Source organism: Salmo trutta, unplaced genomic scaffold, assembly GCF_901001165.1.
Source record: "Salmo trutta unplaced genomic scaffold, fSalTru1.1, whole genome shotgun sequence".
In the NCBI taxonomy this organism is placed as follows: domain Eukaryota; kingdom Metazoa; phylum Chordata; class Actinopteri; order Salmoniformes; family Salmonidae; genus Salmo; species Salmo trutta.
The window spans coordinates 37,456-57,317 of record NW_021822993.1 but is presented as its reverse complement, the minus strand read 5'-3'; the positions used below and the strand labels follow the sequence as shown (position 1 = coordinate 57,317).

The following is a 19,862-nucleotide window of genomic DNA, read 5'->3' as shown; positions in this document are numbered from 1 at the left end:
GAACACATAACTCTGAGCCAGGTTCCTCAGGCAACGAGAGAACACAAGGCCTGGTCAATGTTTTCCACTTTACCACTGTGGAATGTTAATACTAAGACCACACTTCAACAAAATTTGTTTAGGATTCCAGGTTTGAATGATTTGAGTGAGTGAGTGAGTGAGTGAGTGAGTGAGTGAGTGAGTGAGTGAGTGAGTGGAGTGAGTTTACTGTACGTGCATGTGTATTGACATGAGTGAGTGGAGTGAGTGAGTGAGTGAGTGAGTGGAGTGAGTGAGTTTACTGTACGAGCATGTGTATTGACAGATAATGGAGGACCTTAACTAGTCCCATCCCATTCAACACCATAACTACAGTAGCCAGGAGAATGAGCAGTCCCAAATGGAACCCAATTCCCTACATAGTGCACTACTTTTGGCCAAACGCCCATAGTTTGAACTATAGTACGTCGACTACATAGTGCACTACCTTTGATCAGAGCCCTATGGGCCTGGTGAAAGGTAGTGCCCTATGGGCCTGGTGAAAGGTAGTGCCCTATGGGCCTGGTGAAAGGTAGTGCCCTATGGGCCTGGTGAAAGGTAGTGCCCTATGGGCCTGGTGAAAGGTAGTGCCCTATGGGCCTGGTGAAAGGTAGTGCACTATGGGCCTGGTGAAAGGTAGTGCCCTATGGGCCTGGTGAAAGGTAGTGCACTATGGGCCTGGTGAAAGGTAGTGCCCTATGGGCCTGGTGAAAGGTAGTGCCCTATGGGCCTGGTGAAAGGTAGTGCACTATGGGCCTGGTGAAAGGTAGTGCCCTATGGGCCTGGTGAAAGGTAGTGCCCTATGGGCCTGGTGAAAGGTAGTGCCCTATGGGCCTGGTGAAAGGTAGTGCACTATGGGCCTCCCGAGTGGCTCAGTGGTCTAAGGCAGTGCATCACAGTGCTAGCTGTGCCACTAGAGATTCTGGGTTCGAGTCCAGGCTCTATCGCAGTCGGCCGCGCACAATTGGCCCAGCGCCGTCTGGGAGGGTTTGGCCGGCAGGGATGTCCTTGTCCCATTGCGCACTAGCGATTCCTGCGGCGGGCCAGGCGCAGTGCACGCTGACACAGTCGCCAGTCAAGAAGCAGTGCAGCTTGGCTGGGTTGTGTTTCAGAGGACGCACGACTCTCAGCCTTCACCTCTCCTGAGTCTTACAGGAGTTGCAGCGATGAGACAAGACTGTAACTACCAATTGGATACAATGAAATCAGGGAGAAAAAGGGGTAAAATTTCAAAAATGTTACAAAAAAATAAATATTGGGAAAAAAAGGTTTGTGCACTATATTGGGAATAGTGGGCCGTTTGTTTGTACCGCGTACCACGTACGTCTGCCTGCGTACCACGTACGTCTGCCTGCGTACCACGTACGTCTGCCTGCGTACCACGTACGTCTGCCTGCGTACCACGTACGTCTGCGTGTTAATGAGTTAATGCCTCAGATGACATTCAGAGCTGTGGGAAAGTCTACATTCCTTGGCTACAGTGATGAGTGACTCCATAAAAAGCTGTCTGTGATGTGAATCGTAAAGCACTAACCATGCAGGGCCAAAATTTGGTACAGAATAAACAGATATTGGTTTACTGTACTCTACGGTAGTGTGTGTGTGTGTGTGTACATGAGCTTTACTGACTGACTGTGTGAGCTGCATAAAATCCACGAGCACAGGTTACATAATGAAAGCTACTGTATAGCAATGACTCAATGACTTTAAAAACTCAGTTGAGGCTTTTTTACTCATCATGCAAGTATCCATGCCAACGCAGACTACATAACCACCAAGCAGAGAATAACGCATGATGTCATCTGATACAACTCAAAACAAACGGAATACAAAAATAAAAACAGAAATATCGTAACATAACGCTATCATGTTTCCATTTGTCCTCAAAAAATGTTTTAAAAGCAAGGGTGTCGCAACAGATGTGAACACTCAAGGTGCTGCCATCACATCCATTGCAAACATGTTTTGAAATGCAGTTATTTGCGTAATTATAATTGAGAAGCCTAAAACTTTGAAAAATCGATCTAGAACTCAAGTTCAACATAACATAAACATCGACTTACTTCTGGAGACAGTATGAGCCACTCCTTCGCCGTAAACACAACTTTAGCTCAGGATTTCCGCTTCATCGGGATATCCACATTGTACCCGGAACTTTTAAATTATATACATACAATCAAGAGTGCGATTTGACGTTTTATCAATCTGCCATCCCTCAATAACTTATGTTTCTGTCCAAATCTTCGAGCGTTGTATTTGTCATGTCGCTCGAAAGACTGTTTTCGTAAAACCGACTGGGAGAAGTGAACGCTTCTCTCTCTCCAATCCGGGGCCTTCGCAGTGATGCAATATTTCCAGATGTGCAACTTGTCCAAGTTTGAACAGTTGGTGCTGTGAATAAAGACCTTTACTGATGAGAGGAGAACAGAACAGAGACGTGTTGACTACTGGAAAATCTAAAATAATAAGGTCAAATAAGGTAATTTAATCATTTATTCAACAGAAAGAGGACCCAGCACACTGTTTATCTTCTTAATGGAGAAAATGACATGCACAACTATTTTACTAACCAAAGTTGATGCAGTCCCTGTCAATGTAAAACAAATACAAAAAGACAGGCTTATCTGGAAGTAGATGTTATTTTTATTCACCCAATTCTTTCCACATCTAACCAAATCTAAAAATAGAACCATGATGACATTTGGCAGAAGGAGGAGAAAAAACCCTGACATCGGACAAGATAAAACATCATGTAGTTTCCCAGCAGCCCCTGCACTGTCATCTTTATTGAATAAGCAACAGCCCACAAGAATGGACCACTTCTAAATCAACGTTGAGAAACTCATTCAAACTGATCTTCTGATCGTCAATAATGATCATGCAACAACGATGAGATGCAGTACCAGCTGCTTGTGACCTCCCTCATCCACAGTGCCATAATATGTTCTCCCTCATCCACAGTGCCATAATGTGACCTCCCTCATCCACAGTGCCATAATGTGACCTCCCTCATCCACAGTGCCATAATGTGACCTCCCTCATCCACAGTGCCATAATGTGACCTCCCTCATCCACAGTGCCATAATATGTTCTCCCTCATCCACAGTGCCATAATGTGACCTCCCTCATCCACAGTGCCATAATGTGACCTCCCTCATCCACAGTGCCATAATGTGACCTCCCTCATCCAGAGTGCCATAATGTGACCTCCCTCATCCACAGTGCCATAATGTGACCTCCCTCATCCACAGTGCCATAATGTGACCTCCCTCATCCACAGTGCCATAATGTGATCTCCCTCATCCACAGTGCCATAATGTGACCTCCCTCATCCACAGTGCCATAATGTGATCTCCCTCATCCACAGTGCCATAATGTGACCTCCCTCATCCACAGTGCCATAATGTGTTCTCCCTCATCCACAGTGCCATAATGTGATCTCCCTCATCCACAGTGCCATAATGTGACCTCCCTCATCCACAGTGCCATAATGTGACCTCCCTCATCCACAGTGCCATAATGTGACCTCCCTCATCCACAGTGCCATAATGTGTCCTCCCTCATCCACAGTGCCATAAGAGTTCCAGAGTGCTCACAATCAGAGCCATTATGCAGAGTTTGTTAAACCAATATACTCTGCATCCTTCATTCCACATGAGGAACGATGGTTAGAAATAAAGAAATCACCTCGTTAGGTAGGTTAACCATCGTTCGTTAAACACAATCCATCAAGCCACAGACAGCTGACAGCAGGACACCTTATCAACACTGAGTGCCATGAATGTCCATATTTTCAACTGTAATCTCCATGCAGAAAAGAAGCTGACAATAAAAACACCTCACTGGACCAATTACATTCAATCAACAATCCAACCAACCAATCAATCAATTGATTGTCATTTCCAGATGACTCGGGGTAGAGGCATAGCAGACAGGTGTCAGAGCGAGCAGGAGAACCAGGGTGTGGCCAGACCAGGATGACTACAGCTAGGTCTCTCCTTTAGCCCTGCATGCTCAGCTCAATGAGACGTCCAGCGAACACTCCCATGGTGCCGATGATACACACAGCCATGAACACACACAGCAAGATGTGATCCAGGACCATGGCTACAAACTTCCACTCCTCAGCAGCCTGAGAGAGGAGGGAAGAGAGAGGAGGGAAGAGAGAGGAGGGAAGAGAGAGGAGGGTGTGAAAGGTGAGGAGAGAGAAAGAGGGAGAGAGAGGAGAGATGAGAGAGAGAGGGGGTGAGGAGAGAGAGAGAGAGAGAGAGAGAGAGAAAGAGAGAGAGCGAGAGAGAGGTGATGTGAGGAGAGAGTAGAGAGAGAATTGAGTCAAAACTGAGTCATTAACATTTTCAAGACAATTCGTTTTTGTATTAGCCCCACAACATTAAAACATGAAAGCTCGAAAGATAGACAGACAGACATACTCAGACAGACAGACTCAGACATAAAGACAGACAGACTCACCACAAAGACAGACAGACTCATATACAAAGATAGACAGATAGACTCACCACAAAGACAGACAGACTCAAAGACAGACAGACTCAGATACAAAGACAGACAGACAGACTCAAAGACAGACAGACTCACCACAAAGACAGACAGACTCAAAGACAGACAGACTCAGACACAAAGACAGACAGACTCAGATACAATGACACACAGACTCAGATACACAGACAGACAGACTCAGACTCAAAGACAGATAGACTCACCACAAAGACAGACAGACTCAAAGACAGACAGACTCAGACTCAAAGACAGACAGACTCACCACAGACAGACAGACTCAGACACAAAGACAGACAGACTCAGATACAAAGACAGACAGACAGACTCACCACAAAGACAGACAGACTCAAAGACAGACAGACTCAGACACAAAGACAGACAGACACAAAGACAGACAGACTCAAAGACAGACAGACTCAAAGACAGACAGACTCAGATACAAAGACAGACAGACTCAGTTACAAAGACAGACAGACAGACTCAGATACAAAGACAGACAGACTCAGACTCAAAGACAGACAGACTCACCACAGACAGACTCAGACTCAAAGACAGACAGACTCACCACAGACAGACAGACTCAAAGACAGACAGACTCAGATACAAAGACAGACAGACTCAGATACAAAGACAGACAGACTGACTCACCACAAAGACAGACAGACTCAAAGACAGACAGACTCAGACACAAAGACAGACAGACTCAGACACAAAGACAGACAGACTCAGACACAAAGACAGACAGACTCGGATACAAAGACAGACAGACTGACTCACCACAAAGACAGACAGACTCAAAGACAGACAGACTCAGACACAAAGACAGACAGACTCAGACACAAAGACAGACAGACTCAGACACAAAGACAGACAGACTCAGATACAAAGACAGACAGACTCAGACACAAAGACAGACACAGACATGAGTTCCATAAATTCTTCCTGAGATCTTATTCTTACATTGTTGGACTCTTCATCAGACTTCATGGTCTCTGCGATGTACTTGACCCCCTCGATGGCGCTGCGGACGTCCGGGTTCTTGGTGATGGGGGACTGGAAGGTGACAGAGGCAGGGGCAGGCTTGCCCGAGATGTCGGAGATGTCAAAGTCAGCCGGGTGGATCCTCTTCTCCTGCCTGTCCCTGGATGGACGGTTCATAGTCGAGAAGAACATGAAATTGGGGATGGTGTCGATGAAAATCTGAAATACAGGAAAATACATTGTAATGAGTAACAAGAAGTCATGTAAAGTAAATCAATTACTGTAAAAACATTGTAACGAATAACACAAAGTAATGTACAGTACATAAATTACTGTAAATACATTGTAATGAGTAACACAAAGTACTGTACAGTACATCAATTACTGTAAATACATTGTAATGAGTAACACAAAGTACTGTACAGTACATCAATTACTGTAAGTACATTGTAGTGAGAAACACAAAGTAATGTACAGTAAATAAATTACTGTAAATACATTGAAATGAGTAACACAAGTTATATACAGTACATTAATTACTGTAAATACATTGTAATGAGTAACACAAGTTATATACAGTACATTAATTACTATAAATACATTGTAATGAGTAAGACAAAGTACTGTAAAGCACATAATACTATGTTGGGGGACTAACATATTTTTCATGATAGTCAAGATCACGGACATCAACCATAAAACCATGAGTACTCAATGAATAAACTGACTAACCTGACATGCTATTACTCAAATGACTCAGCTAAAGTCAGCAATAGGACAGACAGACATACAGACAGACTGTTCTTAACTACTTCCTGTCTCTCAAGCAGAGCCCTGCTAGAGAGGCTGCTGAGAGCTGAGGGGTTCTAAATCAGTGGTTCCCAACCAGGGGTACTAGGACCCCTGGGTACTTGGCCTTTCCACATAGGGTTCCTGAGAAGACTTATGAACCCACAGGCTTACTGGTAAAATGCTCATGAGGGGGTACTTCAGGGGTACTCCGGGCAGAGCAGAATTCCGTTGGTGGAACAGTAACCCAAAAAGGTTGGGAACCACTGTTCTAAATGGCCTAAAGCAGAACGTCACTAACGCCTGACAAAATACATGACATACTGCATTAGTACCACCAGGTGGCAGTGCAGCCAAGGGAAAACCCCAAAAGCCCAACGGAATACACAGAGAATTTGGGGGGAAGCCTGACAATCCAACGTCACAGCCATCACACCAAGGGGTCTGAAAACTAGGACACCACTAGATGTTGTACTGACATCGCTAAATTAGGAATGAGATGTGCTGACATTCACTTTGTCCATTGTACCTAGGCTACCTTCTTGATTGATTGATTGATTGACTGACTGACTGATTGATTTATTGAGTGATTGACTTTCTGATTTATTGACTGACTGACTGACTGACTGATTGATTTATTGACTGACTGACTGACTGATTGATTGATTGATTGATTGATTGACTGACTGACTGACTGACTGACTGATTGATTTATTGACTGACTGACTGACTGATTGATTTATTGATTGACTGGCTGACTGAGTGATTGGCTGATTGATTTATTGATTGACTGACTGATTGATTTATTGATTGGCTGACTGACTGACTGATTTATTGATTGACTGACTGACTGATTGACTGACTGATTGATTTATTGATTGACTGACTGACTCACTGACTGACTGATTTATTAATTGACTGGCTGACTGACTGAGTGATTGACTGACTGGCTGATTGATTTACTGATTGACTGACTGATTGATTTATTGACTGGCTGACTGACTAAATGACTGACTGACTGATTTATTGACTGACTGACTGACTGATTTATTGACTGACTGACTGACTGACTGATTTATTGACTGACTGACTGATTTATTGACTGACTGACTGATTTATTGACTGATTGACTGACTGATTTATTTATTGACTGACTGACTGATTGATTGACTGACTGATTTATTGACTGACTGACTGATTTATTTATTGACTGACTGACTGATTGATTGATTTATTGACTGACTGACTGACTGACTGACTGATTTATTTATTTATTGACTGACTGACTGAATCATTTATTGATTTATTGACTGACTGACTGACTGATTGATTTATTGACTGACTGATTTATTTATTTATTGACTGACTGACTGATTGATTTATTGATTTATTGACTGACTGACAAATTGATTTATTGACTGACTGACTGACTGATTGATTGATTTATTGACTGACTGATTTATTTATTTATTTACTGACTGACTGATTTATTTATTTATTGACTGACTGACTGACTGACTGATTTATTCACTGACTGACTGATTGATTTATTGACTGACTGACTGACTGATTTATTGACTGACTGACTTATTGACTGACTGACAGATTTATTGACTGACTGACTGATTTATTGACTGACTGACTTATTGACTGACTGACAGATTTATTGACTGACTGACTGACCGATTGATTTATTTACTTACTGACTGACTGACTGATTTATTGATTTATTGACTGACTGACTGACTGATTGATTTATTGACTGATTGACTGATTTATTGACTGACTGACTGATTTATTGACTGACTGACTGACTGATTGATGTATTTACTGACTGACTGATTGATTCATTGACTAACTGACTGATTGATTTACTGACTGATTGACTTATTGACTGACAGACTGACTGATTGATTAGTCAATAAATAAATCAGTCAGTCAGTCAGTAAATAAATAAATCAGTCAGTCAGTCAGTCAATAAATCAGTCAATCAGTCAGTAAATCAATCAGTCAGTCTGATTTATTGACTGACTGACTGATTGATTGATTTATCGATCGGTTGATCGGTCAGTTGACCTACCTTGATTGACTGACTGATTGAATTATTGATCAATTGGTCGGTCAGTCGGTCGGTCTGCTGACCTACCTTGATTGACTGACTGACTGATTTATTGATCGATCGGTCGGTCAGTCTGCTGACCTACCTTGATTGACTGACTGACTGACTGATTTATTGATCGATCGGTCGGTCGGTCTGCTGACCTACCTTGATTGACTGACTGATTGATTTATTGATCGATTGGTCGGTCGGTCTGTTGACCTACCTTGCGGACCCACTGGGGCATTGTGTGTGTACTGGGAGAGCGGTGGTGTGTGTTGATGACGATGACGGTGATGACGATGGAGGCTATGACGAAGACCATGGTGAAGAGCATGTACTTTCCAATGAGAGGCACCGCACTGGAGGTGGAGGGGATGAGCTCCACGATGACCAGCAGAAACACAGTGAGAGACAGCAGGACAGAGATAGACAGAGTCATCTTCTCACCTGTATGGAACAGAGCCACTGGAGTCAACAACAACAACAACAACATCATCAAGAACATCAACAACAACAACAACAACAACAACATTAACAACAACAAGACCACAGTCGGAGACAGCAGGACAGATAGACATGGTCATCTTCTCACCTGTATGGAACAGAGCCACTGGAGTCAACAACAACAACAACATCATCAAGAACATCAACAACAACATCAACAACAACAACAACAACATTAACAACAACAAGACCACAGTCGGAGACAGCAGGACAGATAGACATGGTCATCTTCTCACCTGTATGGAACAGAGCCACTGGAGTCAACAACAACAACAACATCATCAAGAACATCAACAACAACATCAACAACAACAACAACAACATTAACAACAACAAGACCACAGTCGGAGACAGCAGGACAGATAGACAGGGTCATCCTCTTACATACAGAGACATGGTTAGAGGAGTCAAACACAACAATACACTGCAGCATAACTACTCTAAAACCATTGACATATTTCATCTATTCAAACAGCTGGTAACACTCTCAGGACTATTTATTGAGAAACTGTTATTGCCTTTGTGCAAACGTTCAACAGACCCACGAGCATTTGGTCCACGGCTTGTGGGGATTGTTGTTTTAAATGTATTGTACTGTACGTGAGTGAGCCAAGAAAATACACATTTCCATTATATGTAAATGTGGGGAAATTTGTGAATTTGAATTTTCAGCAGGTCTTCCATAGTCAGTCAGGAGGTAGAAGACCAGTCCAGTCAGGAAGGAGAACAGCAGGCCTACCATAGTCAGTCAGGAGGTAGAAGACCAGTCTAGTCAGGAAGGAGAACAGCAGGTCTACCAGAGTCAGTCAGGAATTAGAAGACCAGTCCAGTCAGGAAGGAGAACAGCAGGCCTACCAGAGTCAGTCAGGAGGTAGAAGACCAGTCCAGTCAGGAAGGAGAACAGCAGGTCTACCAGAGTCAGTCAGGAGGTAGAAGACCAGTCCAGTCAGGAAGGAGAACAGAAGGCCTACCAGAGTCAGTCAGGAATTAGAAGACCAGTCCAGTCAGGAAGGAGAACAGCAGGTCTACCAGAGTCAGTCAGGAATTAGAAGACCAGTCCAGTCAGGAAGGAGAACAGCAGGCCTACCAGAGTCAGTCAGGAGGTAGAAGACCAGTCTAGTCAGGAAGGAGAACAGCAGGCCTACCAGAGTCAGTCAGGAGGTAGAAGACCAGTCTAGTCAGGAAGGAGAACAGCAGGCCTACCAGAGTCAGTGGGGAGATAGAAGACCAGTCCAGTCAGGAAGGAGAACAGCAGGCCGACCAGAGTCAGTCAGGAGGTAGAAGACCAGTCTAGTCAGGAAGGAGAACAGCAGGCCTACCAGAGTCAGTCAGGAATTAGAAGACCAGTCTAGTCAGGAAGGAGAACAGCAGGTCTACCAGAGTCAGTCAGGAATTAGAAGACCAGTCTAGTCAGGAAGGAGAACAGCAGGCCTACCAGAGTCAGTCAGGAATTAGAAGACCAGTCTAGTCAGGAAGGAGAACAGCAGGCCTACCAGAGTCAGTGGGGAGATAGAAGACCAGTCTAGTCAGGAAGGAGAACAGCAGGCCTACCAGAGTCAGTCAGGAGGTAGAAGACCAGTCTAGTCAGGAAGGAGAACAGCAGGCCTACCAGAGTCAGTGGGGAGGTAGAAGACCAGTCCAGTCAGGAAGGAGAACAGCATGCAGGGGATGATGACGTTGACGATAAAGTAGAGAGGCAGCCTCAGCATCAGGAAGTGGTAGGTGATGTCCAGGTAGGGCGTGTCAGGGCAGCAGGCATAGTACACCCAGTGCTTCCAGCTCCGATAGTCCTGCATCACCCACTCACCACTCTCCATGAAGTTACTCAGGTCAGGCCGGTCGTTGTCCTAAAGGGGGGACAGGGGACGGGTACAGGGCTAGGATCAATACTTTACTGGTTAAATTAAGATAAGATATACTTTATTAGTCCATATGGGATGACAATAATTTTTTTACATCCCCTCCAATATACACAAATACATATTATGTTGGAGAGGCTGGTTTAAACTATGTGGGAGCATACAACAGGGTGCGGCTATTTCTGTTCCTTTTCATGGGATTGTTACTATTTTGACTCATTTTCATGGGATTGTTACTATATCTACTCCTTTTTATGGGATTGTTACTATATCTACTCTTTTTCATGGGATTGTTACTATATCTACTCCTTTTCATGGGATTGTTACTATTTCTACTCTTTTTTATGGGATTGTTTCTATTTCTACTCATTTTCATGGGATTGTTACTATTTTGACTCATTTTCATGGGATTGTTACTATATCTACTCCTTTTTATGGGATTGTTACTATATCTACTCCTTTTCATGGGATTGTTTCTATTTCTACTCTTTTTCATGGGATTGCTTCTATTTCTACTCATTTTCATGGGATTGTTACTATTTTACACCTTTTCGTGGGATTGTTTCTATTTTGCACCCTGGACCTGGAACATTTTCAGATGTGCTTTTTGGATATTTGTGCTTTTCAAACTTCTTACCGGGTTGACCACTACCAGGTTGCCGTCGTAGGTCCATGTCCCCAGCTTCATACTGCAGTTCTGCAGGTCGAAGGGGAAGTGAAGCACAATGATCTCACAGTAGCTCTTAAAGATGGCCGGAGGGTTCCAGGTGATCAGACCTGTGTGCTCCAGCAGCACCTTGGTCTCATGGACGATTGCAAAGTCTCCATCTGCACTGCAGGAAGTGGAGAGGATTGACCCGTTAGCATCGGAGTCAATGGATTCCTATGGGCTCTTGCGTTAGCCTGTTAAGCTAACCAAAGTCTCCATCTGCACTACAGGGATAAATTGACAAATGTCGTGGAAATTCAGTACTGAGAGAGACTTGGTCATTTCTTCAAACAATTATCTTTATTTAATATTGATTAATTATTGCAATAATGAAACCATCAGCCCAACAGTCTTGACTGTTGGACTGAGAGCCTTCCATTTACAGACAATGCACAGTTTATATAGCTTATATCCAGAATACTTTGTTCCACGCCTCCCATATAGATTGGGGGCACCATAATCCACTTTTGGGTTCATCCTCTGGTCATCTGCTGTCTCCCAGATGCCAGGATAATTAGAAATACTGAGGCCTTTGTTCTGTTCCTCCAGGCTATCTCAGTTACAACCACCCCACATCATGTCCATGGAATACATCTTCTTCAGTAAAGATGTCTCACCCTCTAGTATAACCCATGTTCTCAGTGCCCAGACTAGCTGCAGGAAGCTAGAGTGGACACCATGAAATCTCAGCTTTAGCAGGCCAGTCTTACTCTTTGTTAAATATATAATCGTTTACTATTAATATCAAACAAATTAGGTAAGTATGTAATTTTTCTATTACACACATTAGCATCAGAATCAATAGATTCCTATGGGGAATTGTGTTAGCCTGATTAGGTAATCAGGGAATGCTGAAAATAACTCAATTATGCCAAAAATTGGTGTTTCATGGGTGATAGACAAAAGTTGAGGTATCTTAAAGACAACCTGTCACAACGTCTACAGAAGGTGGCGCCTCTCCCCGTTCGGGCGGGCGGTCGGCGCTCGTCGTCACCGGCCTACTAGCTGCCACCGATCTCCTTTTCATTTTCATTCGGTGATGTCTGTTTTATGTTAGCACCTGTTTTGAGTTAGTTCGTTAGTGGGGGTATTTAGTCTGTCTGTTTAGGTTTAGGGTTGTGCGGGGTTATTTGTGTCTACTATCGTCGGGTTGGGGGATTGGTTTTCTCTGCCTTTCATTCATTTTGTATACGGGTTTCCTGGGCTGTGTCCTGACTCGGTTTGGGTATTTTTGCCTATTGTTGGATTCCTTGTTCCCTGCCTTGTGTTCGGCATTTTGGACTGGTGTCTATTAAACGTGTTTTCACGTACCTTGGTCTCCTGCGCCTGACTTCACCCCTCCTGCATTTATAGAGTTCCTGACACAACCAGTTAAATGTAACTAAATGTCATCAAAAATGTCATCTACGTAATTCCCAAAATATATTATTTCATGAGAGGCCCATAAACAATAACTAGTAATGCTGCATACTCAAAGGCTAAAATCTCACCTTTCTGGTAGAAATAGTTAGAAATTGCTGAGGTGTAGTCACTTTGGAGGACATAAGTACACAGTACAAATATGATACAAATATTATAAAAAATATGAAATATTTTATATGATGTATTTCCTATTCAACAAAACTGTATGAATAAGGCTTGAAATGACATATGCTTTCTAAACATAGCATAATCAAATGATAAAACCACTAACAATAATATTTCACCTATGACTCTCTCTCTCTACCGCACCTGCTGTCTCTAACTCTGAATGTTCGGCTATTTAAAGCCAACTGACATTTACTCCTGAGGGGCTGACCTGTTGCACCCTCTACAACCACTGTGACCTTGACCCTGCTGGTCATCTAGGAACGTTTGAACATCTTGGCCATGTACTGTTATAATCTCCACCCGGCACAGCCAGAAGAGAACTGGCCACCCCTCAGAGCCTAGTGCCTCTCTAGGTTTCTTCCTAGGTCCCTCCCTTTCTAGGGAGTTTTTCCTAGCCACCGTGCATCTACATCTGCATTGCTTGCTGTTTGGGGTTAAAGGCGCAGCTGTCTAAGTTACTGCATATCAGTGTTAGAGGCGTCGCTACAGACATCCTGGTTCGATTCCTTGCTGTATCACAACTGGCCGTGATTGGGAGTCCCATAGGGCGGCGCACAATGGGCCCAGGGTCGTCCGGGTTTGGGTTTGGCCGGGGTAGGCCGTCATTGTAAATAAGAATTTGTTCTTAACTGACTTGCCCAGTTAAATAAAGGTTAAACAAATAAAACATTTAAATGTAATCCCCTTTGGTCTCTATCACTAACTGCCCTTCAGGAATAGACTAGCTTCTGAAAAGATCTTATCTAATAGGCCTTATCAAGTCAATGAATACTGTATATCGGTCAAGGTAAAAGCATGGACTTGTTCTTACTTGTTATAGAGCACGAGGTCAGGACGCCAGATGTCTGTGGAAGGGATTCTGATCTTCTTAATTCCACTATAATCATCAGGGTTCCACTTCAGATTCACGTCCTCCCATATCTGAATACAACAGAACCTCCCATATCTGAATACAACAGAACCTCCCATATCTGAATACAACACAACCTGACATATCTGAATACAACACAACCTGACATATCTGAATACAACACAACCTCCCATATCTGAATACAACAGAACCTCCCATATCTGAATACAACACAACCTCCCATATCTGAATACAACACAACCTCCCATATCTGAATACAACAGAACCTCCCATATCTGAATACAACAGAACCTCCCATATCTGAATACAACAGAACCTGACATATCTGAATACAACACAACCTCCTATATCTGAATACAACACAACCTCCCATATCTGAATACAACAGAACCTCCCATATCTGAATACAACAGAACCTCCCATATCTGAATACAACAGAACCTCCCATATCTGAATACAACACAACCTGACATATCTGAATACAACAGAACCTCCCATATCTGAATACAACACAACCTCCCATATCTGAATACAACAGAACCTCCCATATCTGAATACAACAGAACCTCCCATATCTGAATACAACAGAACCTCCCATATCTGAATACAACAGAACATCCCATATCTGAATACAACACAACCTGACATATCTGAATACAACAGAACCTCCCATATCTGAATACAACAGAACCTCCCAAATCTGAATACAACAGAACCTCCCATATCTGAATACAACAGAACCTCCCAAATCTGAATACAACACAACCACAAAAAAAGTGTGGTTTAAATTGAAGAACAAAAACTACATTGAGAAGAACGACACACGCAGGTCAGTGAGAAATCATACCTGTTTCAGCCGCACATTACTGGTCACAATTTGATTGACTTCATCCTGACAAAGACAAGGGAAGAGACTTTGTATAAGAAGAAGAAGAAGAAAAAGAAGAAGAAGGAACCATGTCCAGTCCTAAGCAGTCATGTATTCCTCACCACACTAATGAGCTGGATGAGCTGCAAGCCTACGGTCACCACCACCGGATCTCTGAAGTGATTGACAGGCCGGACCACCTTGTTATAGCCGGTGAACAGGGTTTTAACCAGACGTGTCTCATCTTCTGAACACCTGGCTGAACCTACAGGGAACACACACACACACACACACACACACACACACACACACACACACACACACACACACACACACACACACACACACACACACACACACACACACACACACACACACACCAACGATGAATAGTCAAGGCTAAATCTAATATAGACACACGCACACACTCAAATATATATTTGATATCTGAGAAAGCGCATGGGGAACTCATGAGAACCCAGGTATAGAAGCATTATCTCTTCATTTCATTATCTTAAGTGAATGACCATACTTTATAAGTTCTCTAAAGTAAGTGGGCATACTTTAAGCCTACTTGTTGTAGTGTCGGCTTAGCGCTGATGGGGCTAAAGCAACGATGCAGACAGCAGCTGAGTCAACGTGGACTAGCAGGAATTCATGACACAGACACCAAGCATTTATCAGGCTGGGAAAGAGGATCCACCATGACTATTCCTATTTTTAGAGACCATGCTGTTAGTTAGGACTTGTTCTGAATTATCACAAGATTTATAGACTAGGAAGGTGATATTATCACACATTATATACCTCATTATATACCCCACGTTATATACCTCATCATCCCACATTATATACCTCATTATCACACATCATATACCTCATTATATACCCCACGTTATATAGCTCATTATATACCCCACATTATATACCTCATTATCCCACATTATATACCTCATTATCACACATCATATACCTCATTATCACACATTATATACCTCATTATATACCCCACATTATATACCTCATCATCCCACACTATATACCTCATTATCACACATCATATACCTCATTATCACTAACTGGCTACACTCTCTTCTACCATTGAAAATGATCCTATAGAGATCAGTGCCATACCATATATATCCACACAACTGAATACATTTAAGTAACTTCGTGACTCACTTCAAAACATGCTCTGCATTCTGGTTGCAAAAAACCAGACACGCTGAGATTTACACACAGCTATAAATGGAAGGAGGGACTTTGCACTTGTACCTGTCAATCATGTCCTCTCTGGTTTAACATAAGACTGACTCAAACCTGACTCTGCAACGTTGATATGTTTATCCAGTTTGGGTTGAATAACAAGTGATTCATTTCAAAAGTGTTTCTGATCAATAACAACTACAATCAAACACACATCAGAAAAACTGGTATAGGTAAAAAGGTATAGGTAAAGCATGCCAAAAAGTTACAACTTACCTGCTAAAACAACCAGAATCCCAACAAGAAGAGTGTGTACCTTCAAATAAAACATCTGTTAAGTAATATGACGGTTTATATTCTCTATGACTGTTTCTATCTTTCTAACCTGGGCTGTGTTGTCAACCAAACAGCAGTTGGCTAAACTTTCAGAGTCCTCTAACCGGCTCTGTTCTCTTCTCTGTTTTACTCTGCTCTTCTCTTCTCTACTCTTCTCTAGTCTGTTCTACTCTGTTCTGCTCTACTCTGGGTCTCAGAGGAATCTTGTAACAGAGTAGATCCTATCCCAACATGGTCTCTCTCTGCTTATCTGTGCTCTACCCTGCTCGGCTGTGGTCTCTGGGGCAGTGGGACTGAGCTATTGTTGAACCCCCAGTAGCAGCCAGACAGCATGTGGTACTGGGGGACAGCTGGGAGCGCTCACTGGGAGGTGGTACTGTGGGACAGCTGGGAGCGCTCACTAGGAGGTGGTACTGGGGGACAGCTGGGAGCGCTCACTGGGAGGTGGTACTGGGGGACAGCTGGGAGCGCTCACTAGGAGGTGGTACTGGGGGACAGCTGGGAGCGCTCACTGGGAGGTGGTACTGTGGGACAGCTGGGAGCACTCACTAGGAGGTGGTACTGGGGGACAGCTGGGAGCGCTCACTGGGAGGTGGTACTGGGGGACAGCTGGGAGCGCTCACTAGGAGGTGGTACTGGGGGACAGCTGGGAGCGCTCACTGGGAGGTGGTACTGGCAGACAGCTGGGAGCGCTCACTGGGAGGTGGTACTGGCAGACAGCTGGGAGCGCTCACTGGGAGGTGGTACTGGGGGACAGCTGGGAGCGCTCACTGGGAGGTGGTACTGGCAAACAGCTGGGAGCGCTCACTGGGAGGTGGTACTGGCAGACAGCTGGGAGCGCTCACTAGGAGGTGGTACTGGGGGACAGCTGGGAGCGCTCGCTGGGAGGTGGTACTGGGGGACAGCTGGGAGCGCTCACTAGGAGGTGGTACTGGCAGACAGCTGGGAGCGCTCACTGGGAGGTGGTACTGGCAGACAGCTGGGAGCGCTCACTAGGAGGTGGTACTGGGGGACAGCTGGGAGCGCTCACTGGGAGGTGGTACTGGGGGACAGCTGGGAGCGCTCACTGGGAGGTGGTACTGGGGGACAGCTGGGAGCGCTCACTGGGAGGTGGTACTGGGGGACAGCTGGGAGCGCTCACTGGGAGGTGGTACTGGCGGACAGCTGGGAGCGCTCACTGGGAGGTGGTACTGGGGGACAGCTGGGAGCGCTCACTGGGAGGTGGTACTGGGGGACAGCTGGGAGCGCTCACTGGGAGGTGGTACTGGGGGACAGCTGGGAGCGCTCACTGGGAGGTGGTACTGGGGGACAGCTGGGAGCGCTCACTAGGAGGTGGTACTGGGGGACAGCTGGGAGCGCTCACTAGGAGGTGGTACTGGGGGACAGCTGGGAGCGCTCACTAAGAGGTGGTACTGGGGGACAGCTGGGAGCGCTCACTGGGAGGTGGTACTGGGGGACAGCTGGGAGCACTCACTAGGAGGTGGTACTGGGGGACAGCTGGGAGCGCTCACTAGGAGGTGGTACTGGGGGACAGCTGGGAGCGCTCACTGGGAGGTGGTACTGGGGACAGCTGGGAGCGCTCACTGGGAGGTGGTACTGGGGGACAGCTGGGAGCGCTCACTGGGAGGTGGTACTGGGGGACAGCTGGGAGCGCTCACTAGGAGGTGGTACTGGGGGACAGCTGGGAGCGCTCACTAGGAGGTGGTACTGGGGGACAGCTGGGAGCGCTCACTGGGAGGTGGTACTGGGGGACAGCTGGGAGCGCTCACTGGGAGGTGGTACTGGGGGACAGCTGGGAGCGCTCACTAGGAGGTGGTACTGGGGGACAGCTGGGAGCGCTCACTGGGAGGTGGTACTGGGGGACAGCTGGGAACGCTCACTGGGACTATGAGAGGTATTTTCACACGTTTCTCCTGTATAGTCAGGATGTAATGGTCTACTCTGTCGGAACTCACCAGAACCACAAATGTCCCACTGGGCACAGACACCAGTTCAACGTCTAGTTTTGATTTACATTTGGTTGAGTTGTCAACTAACGTGATTTCAACGTGAATTCAACAAAAAATGTCACCCTGTCATCGGATTTAGGTTAAAACTTGGGTGAACAAAAGACAAAATTCCCTTACATTGATGACTTTTTGCAAATCCAGTTTTTCACGTTGATTCAACGTCATCACATTCCATTTTTGTTGTGGAAATGACATGGCAACAACGTTGATTCAACCAGTTTTTACCCAGTGGAGTTGGTGTGAACAGCAATTACTTTACAGACACTATGGAAATGATGACTCATTCAATTTAATTATCTTTTCCAAATTTGTTTTAACCTTTTACCTTCCACAGAGTGTTTCTTGACCTGCCTATGTTGTTCTTCTCAATGTAGTTGAGTTTCTGTTCTTCAAAAGTACACACATGGTTATGGGCTTAACATAAGAAGACACCTGTACCATGTCAGATATAGAGTTGAAATGTATTACATTTTGAGGTTTCATCCCAATATTATAATTTATATACATCACAGAAGACTGAAATATAACAAAGTCGTTTGACATAGAAAAACTGATTTTCTGCACCTCCCACCCCACAAAAAGGTTTATTAATTATACAATTATGAAAAACCTTAATAACATTCCACCCATGAGGCCACTAGAGGTCGATTTGGTCGTTTTCCTGCAGGAAAGGCTACTGCCGGTGATTCTTTTAAAATTATATTTAAAAGAAAGAAAACTATGCAAAGTTGTACATTCATTTGTATGGTATCAACTCCTCTTTTTTCCTGTTCAAATAAAGTAAATAAATATTAAGAAATCTTTTAGTATAAATCCCCTAGTGGTGCTTTGCAATGTGTGTCAGCTGCTGCCATTCAAAATGGTTACGTCACAATCTGAAGTTTTACAATACAATGTATAAAACAAATCATTGTAAACAACACCGTTACTTATCTAATTCAGGGGTTCCTAAACCTTTTCACTCAGGCCCCCACTTCCAGCATAGGGGAACATTCCACGCACAAAAATCTCTTCATCGGACACAATAAATATTCCCGTGTCTATAGCAGGATAACAGGATGAGGTAGATCAGATGCCATCAGTTGTCTGAAAATGTCCTCTGAATGGAGCCGTAACAAAGGACACGTTCCAGGTTGTCTCAAAGGCAGTCACAGGATCTCACAACGCCTGGTTAAGTGTTAAACAACAGTAATACAATATATAGTTTACGAAAACTATTTTCTGAGATGTGCAGTACAACAGCAATAAAGACCCCCCACTCTGCCTCTAAACACTATAAACACACACACACACACACACACACACACACACACACACACACACACACACACACACACACACACACACACACACACACACACACACACACACACATCCACAACTGCATTACTGACAACCTGGAACGCACCCAGTCTCTCTCTCTCTCTCTCTCTCTCTCTCTCTCTCTCTCTCTCTCTCTCTCTCTCTCCGTCTCTCTCTCTCTCTCTCTCTCTCTCTCTCTCT

General features: G+C 44.4%; 1 protein-coding gene across 4 annotated transcripts; it reads right to left on the bottom strand.

Moving 5' to 3' along the window:
- Positions 1-2,638: 2,638 nt before the first annotated feature.
- On the bottom strand, positions 2,639-16,668 carry LOC115187961 (acetylcholine receptor subunit alpha). 4 transcript variants are annotated; one of them, XR_003876178.1, is made up of 10 exons: positions 16,291-16,668; positions 14,931-15,073; positions 14,788-14,832; positions 13,881-13,990; positions 11,408-11,603; positions 10,521-10,758; positions 8,631-8,854; positions 5,497-5,736; positions 2,994-4,150; positions 2,639-2,935 (listed from the first exon to the last, which is right to left on the bottom strand). XR_003876178.1 is itself a non-coding variant. In XM_029747051.1 (9 exons), exons 1-9 carry the CDS (start codon positions 16,343-16,345, stop codon positions 4,019-4,021), a joined length of 1,383 nt encoding a protein of 460 aa, XP_029602911.1. In that variant the 5' UTR covers positions 16,346-16,668; the 3' UTR covers positions 2,639-4,018. The 4 variants fall into 4 exon arrangements, 1 of the variants encoding a protein (XP_029602911.1); XR_003876179.1 differs by having other exon boundaries at positions 3,023-4,150; XR_003876180.1 differs by having other exon boundaries at positions 3,081-4,150.
- Between the last annotated feature and the right edge of the window lie 3,194 nt (positions 16,669-19,862).

Coding starts and splice junctions, on each gene's coding strand:
- LOC115187961 (XM_029747051.1), bottom strand. CDS start 16,345: ATGTTTTATTTGAAGGTACACACTCTTCTTGTTGGGATTCTGGTTGTT. Junction 15,074..16,290: donor GATTCTGGTTGTTTTAGCAG/GTAAGTTGTAAC, acceptor TGTTCCCTGTAG/GTTCAGCCAGGTGTTCAGAA. Junction 5,737..8,630: donor TGCCCCAGTGGGTCCGCAAG/GTAGGTCAACAG, acceptor CCTGTATTTCAG/ATTTTCATCGACACCATCCC.